Source organism: Populus alba, chromosome 17 (genome assembly GCF_005239225.2).
Source record: "Populus alba chromosome 17, ASM523922v2, whole genome shotgun sequence".
NCBI classification, from domain to species: domain Eukaryota; kingdom Viridiplantae; phylum Streptophyta; class Magnoliopsida; order Malpighiales; family Salicaceae; genus Populus; species Populus alba.
Window position 1 is genome coordinate 3,773,103 of NC_133300.1, and position 6,110 is coordinate 3,779,212.

Sequence of the window (6,110 nt, forward strand, 5' to 3'; positions counted from 1 at the left end):
TTGCAAACTCAAACTTTAACGTAAAAAAAAAAAAAAACTCATGAATTATTGAAGCAAGGAGACAGAATTTGACTCATGGGGACAGGGAAATAGGGTCCAGCATTGTGTAGGCCATGCACATTGTCATCATGAGGATGAGACATGACTCCAGTACTCAACCTCCACAGCTAAGCAACACCAGCCTTTTTCAAGGACATGATCAGGAGACTTATGATGCACGTGGGTGGTAAATTTAGGGTTAGTTTTCAAGAGAGTGATAGTAATTATAGTTTAAAAATGTTTTTTTATTTAAAAATATATTACAATAACATTTTTTTATTTTTTAAAATATATTTTGTAATATCAAGAAATCAAAGCAATCTAAAAATATATAAAAAATTTCAACCATAAAATCATTAGGTATATAAATATATCGATACAATTTTTAAAAAGTCAGGACTCAGGTGTTCATAATACCAATGCCACCTAAAAATTCCCTTCCCGACAGAACTGTCTGGTAAACTTAGGAAAGAAGCTCGCTGCTAGGGACCTTATATACAGACACAGTCCTCTGATCTCCGTCCTCAGGTCAGCACTAACTTGTTCTGTTCTTTGAAATGTTTAGTTTTTGGAAATGTTATGTTTTGGATTTGGTTTAAGCTCTGCAGACAATAGGTGGTTCGGTGTATGTAGTTCCATTTATTTTATTTTTTTTAAAGTTGGTTTGCTTAATTATGTTTTAGTTTTCCAGCATATATAAAACACTCGTAATAAATTTTGTTGTTAAAGTCATTAATTGAACCTGCTGTGAAATGATCAGAGGTTCGACTTTAGATTTCTATGAGATGACTATAGAGCAAGACTTAATTAGTGGTGGTCAACAAGTGATTGTCGATATCAATACCCTTTGCAGTCACTTTAATTACCCATACTAATTTATTTAGGAGAATTAGCTATGTCGCACGTGTGCGGCGTCGTAGCAAAAATATATATCCTTAAAATTTATCTAATACGGTAAATATGAGGAGACAAAGAATTCTTGTTTTTTATTAGTGGAAAAATTAGAGTGGGAGTCGCCATATAGTATTTTGGTCACTAGGAACCCTAATTGGTCTCAAAAATCGGGTACGGGGACTGGTTGCGTAAAGGGAAGGTTTTAGCACTCCAAATACGCCCTACCTAAGGTAGGCTGCATTGTTTAATTGTCTGATAAAATCTAAGGTCTTGTTGTGTTTTCTAGTTGTTGGTCCGTCTAAGGTTTAAAAAAAGTCCTTCTCGGTAAGGAGATCATTATCTTATCGGATAAAACCTAAATGTTTTGACGTCAACAAAAGAATTTAATATCTAGAATACATCTTATGTATAAAGTTGTAAACCCATATATTAAAAGAAAAAAAAATTGAAAATTTTGAAATATTGGCCTAGTTCTCGTGGCTTTAATAAATTGGTTATTAAGCCAAAATGCATGCTAATACATATTTTTTAAAATTTTCTTTGTTATTTGAAAATACAATATGATTAATTTTTATTCTTATTTTTTGAGAGACTTGGTCATATCCATGAAAACAAAATATTTTTTTTTATTATGTCTGACGAAAACATGGTATTTTAATACCGGATTTGTATATTTACAGTATAAAAATACAAACCAGATCAAAATGAAGTAAATTATTTGCGGAAAATGGAAAAATGAAATTTGCATGCATAGCGACGAAGTGAACAAACCTGGTGGCGGAAACGATGTCGAAGACGATGGTAACGGCTTACGCTCACAGTGATGCTGGTGGCGGTGGAGTGGAAGCCGACGATGGCTCACGGTGGTTATGACGGTGGCGGGCAGTGTTTGCTGCAGTTTTTCTTCTTCTTCCCCGTATTTCGGTTATGCTGTCTTCTTACTCTGTTTTTTTTTGTTGCCTCCTGTCAACGGTGTTCCTGCCTCTCTGCAGTGCTAGCGGTGGTGATGGAGAATGGCAGTGGCTGCTGGACGAAGAAGATGATGAGCTGACGATGGCGTGGGCAGTGCTGGTGCGGCTCTCTCCCCTTTTTTTCTCCCTCTGTCGTTCCCCTCTGTTTTTTTTCCCTGTGCTGATCTATGTTTCGTCTTTTTTTTTTTTTTTTCCTCTGCTTTTTCGTTTCTTATGCTCACCCTCTCCTCTGTTTCCGTCTCCCTGTGTTGCCCAGTTCTCCCCTTTCTCTGCCTTGTTTCGTTTCTGACACTTCCCCTCTTTTTCCCCTTCCCTTTGTTTCTCTTTTTTTCTTCTGGCGTTCTCCTCCCTGTTCTTCTTTTCCCCCCTCTGTCTTCTCTCTGTTTTTATCACGTTCTCCCCCCTACTGTTTTTCTCTCTCTCCCCCCTTCACTATACTCTCCCTTTTGTCTCCTTCTCCTTTTTCTGTTTCAGTCTTCTTCTCCTGCTTTTATAGGCCAGAGACAGCCTTGTGCTGGTAACGGCCGCTTGTAATCTGCATGTAGAGGGATCACAGCCTTAAAGCATGCTCACTAACGGACGCCATGCTGCAGAAAATGCCTCAGCCTTTACTGCTGAAAAACAGCTGCATGGAAGAGATAATTCAATTAGAAACCTCTGATTTGGTCATTGAATTTTGTTTTGCAATTTTGTAATCCCGGAAATATTGTAATTGGATCCCTTCATTTTAGCGCCTTTTCCAGTTTGGTCCTTGGGTTCTGATTGTTTCAATTAAATCCCTAATTGGCCACCAAACTTCAATAATTATATAATTAAACCCCTGATTTGAACAAATCAACTCTTAAAAATTATTATTGGACCCCAGAACTTTAATTTCTTCCAATAAAAGCTTAAATTAAAATAAAAATCAATTTCTCTTACAATCCAACTCTCCATAAATTCAATTAAACCTTAGATAAAATTTAATTAAGTCCATAAACATCCGATTTTGAACTTTTCTTCCTCAACTTGAATTTTCTTTGTCAACAAGGCTCTTATTAGTAAAAAATATAACGTCAAATTTCAATTCTTGTATTTCTAAACCTCCTCAACCAATTTTGATCTTTCTTCGGCATTCCAACATCCTTTTTTGCTTCTACTATTTTTTTATTTCTTCTAAATATATATTTTTTGTATTTTTGTATTTTTTGTGTGGGAATCCAAAAATAGATAACAACAAGCTACATATCTAATAAAAATGACCAACAATATTACAAAAGAAATAAAAATAAATTTTTTTTTCAGATTGTACCCAAACACGGAACAATAAGTTTTTTTTTTTTAAAAAAAATAGTAGTAATTTGTTTTAAGTGATTTGTTGATGAAGTTTCATCTTTGGCATCTCAAAGTCATCGAATGCTTTATTAAAAAGCATTTTATAATTATTTGCATATAATGTTTATTATAGAGGAATGTGTTCTAGTTTATTAGTTCCATCTTTGTTAGGAGAAATCATAAACTAATTCAGAATATCCAAATAAACCTGATGTGTCGTAATAGCACACAAAACACTAGTTAGGTAGTTCTAAATTGATCTTTATTATTTTGGATTATATATAGATGTTGTAATTATATCTATAAATTCTCAGCTAAATTGATTCATATACAACATTTATCATAGTATTTGATCAAAGCTACATAGATCACCCACCCAAATACTATTTTTGGGAAGCTAATATTTTTTGAAAAAGTTGATAACACCTTAAATAGAAGGTTTGAATTTCAAAAAATCTTTATTTAAATTCTAAAACAACCATAAAATTCTCCGTACTTATATTTTTAAAATGTTTTGATGTGATAATATTAAAAATAATTTTTTTTAAAAAATTATTATTTTAATACATTTCAAAATAAAAAATACTTAAAAAACCAATCGTTATCATTGTTTCAAACACCCTTAATGAGCTTAATTAATTAATTACCGGCACAAATCATTTTTATTTGATGGCGTGAAATTTGATTATATACATAGAAAAAAATCTAGCTAATTATTTAGGCTATTTAATGTTATACCAAGTGAGAAATAGAGAGAGAAGGATGATTTAAAGTGAGAGGGGGTAGAGAAGGAGAAAATGTGTTACAGTGAAAAATTAAGTTTTGAAAATTTGTGATACTCAAAATCGAACTGTGTATCCCTTCCATTCATTCTTGGTTTGTTTCAGCCAACCTGCAGACTGGAAAAGGATAAGTTTACTGCAAGTGCTTCAAACATGGAAAACGATATTGAACAGGCAAGAGCATCAAATATGGAAGAGGATAAGGCAACTACTCCAAACAAGGGAAAAGATATTGATGTGGTAAGTGCTTCAGGCATTGAGATGGTTACAAATAAAAAAATAGAGAGAGAGAAAGCTACAGATATTTTGGAAAAGCTGGATTCTGAGGAGAAACAGATGTCCTTTAAACGGTACGGTTCCGAGCGCTGCATCTACAGGGTGCCCCAACCGCTTCGAAACGTAAATGGGAAAGCCTACTCTCCAATACTGATTTCAATAGGTCCTCTTAACCGCCAAAATACAAGACCAGAGGCCATGGAAAAGTTGAAACTGAAATATTTCAAAAAGCTTACTGAACGGGTTGGGATGGATAAGAAGAAAAATATTTTGATCAGCATTGAGAACCAAGAAGAGCGTCTCCGACACTGTTATTCAGGGAAATTCAAATCAATCAAGAGCCGTGATTTCGTAGAGATGATACTGCTGGATGCTGTTTTCATCATTCAGTTTTTGTTGGAGTCAAAGGATCATGATAACGGTCCTGAGAATTTTGAGCCCAGGATGACATTTGACATCCGACAAGACTTGGTGCTACTTGAAAACCAACTGCCATTCTTCATTATTCAGGAAATATATGACCAGGTCGATCCCCCTAGCCAGGATGCTACAGCCATTCCTTTTCTTGATCTTGCAAAGTATCATTTTCGAAAGTACAAGTTTTCACAGGGGGCAGAAACCAGCCCGATTGTAAAGGAAAGCAGGCATTTCACTGATTTACTAAGGAATTTGATGTTGAATGGAGCCATTCCGCGAAGTTATAAGATTTATCCTATGAAGCTGAAATATAGTGCGGTCATGCTTCGCGAGGCTGGGGTGAAGTTTCAGGTCACCGAAGACAAATGCCCGGTCAACATAGAATTTGAGGAAGGAGTGTTGAAAATACCACAGTTGGAAGTTGATCACAGCTTCGAACGTCTTGTACGAAATATCATGGCCTTGGAGCAGTGCTGCTACCCGTCTGAAGCTTACGTATGCAGTTATATTAAGTTTATGGACCATCTTATCAACAGTGCAGAAGACGTGGGTTTGCTAGTCCGGAAGGGAATCATTCTCAACGGGCTAGGTGACGATGCTGCAGTTTCAAATCTGATTAACCATTTTTGCGAAAATATTAATGACAGTTACACTTGTTTCGGTGATATCTCTCAAGTGATAAATGCCCACTATGAGAGCCGCTTTAACCATATCAAAGCAACCTTGAAACTTATATATTTCCCCAATATTTGGAGAGGTACGGCAACTGTTGCAGCAGCTATCCTGCTCATCCTCACTTTGATACAGACTATAGCTTCCGTAAAATCGGCATTCTAGGATTTTATCTTGTTTAGCTTTATTATTCCTACGTAATGAGGAATTGGGTTTGTGTAGTTCTGAAATAATACTATTGTAATGGAGCTTGCACTTCATAAGTTGTCGGAACATCAAAACATAATTCAGATTAACTATTAGAAATAAAATAAATTTGTAGTGTGATTTTGAAAATTAAAATCAGGTTGAACCAAAAAGAAATTTCATTTAATCTTCCTGGAAAAGAACGAGGGATTTGAATATCAAAAATTAAAGAAACAATAATTCTGAAAATAATAAATTGATATGTAGTTAGCTCAATTCAAGATTCTACGTATTCATTCATATAAATTGTTGATCATCGAAGTAAAAATAAATATTATTTCATATAAAATAAATAAATTTGATATTCCTTAAAACTAAGAGAAATTGATTAGATTATAAATAAATTAATTAGACAAAACTCTTTAATTAATTTTTATTTATCAAATGCGTATGAATATATTAAAGATAAAAAATATACAAGGCTAGAAAACCAACAAATTCAATATCAAAGATTTATTAAAAAGAAACATGCTCCCTAACTAGAAATAAACGTCCAGCC

At 34.3% G+C, this 6,110-nt stretch overlaps 1 protein-coding gene across 2 annotated transcripts in view; it reads left to right on the forward strand.

Moving 5' to 3' along the window:
* LOC118057020 (UPF0481 protein At3g47200-like) overlaps window positions 1-5,628 on the forward strand; it is a 29,224-nt gene extending 23,596 nt beyond the window's left edge. For both annotated transcript variants that reach the window (XM_035069467.2, XM_035069466.2), the window contains one exon: window positions 4,106-5,628. In XM_035069467.2, the coding sequence (XP_034925358.1) occupies window positions 4,154-5,530 (1,377 nt within the window). In that variant the 5' untranslated portion in view covers window positions 4,106-4,153 and the 3' untranslated portion in view covers window positions 5,531-5,628. The remainder of the gene's footprint in view (window positions 1-4,105) is intronic.
* Window positions 5,629-6,110: the final 482 nt, after the last annotated feature.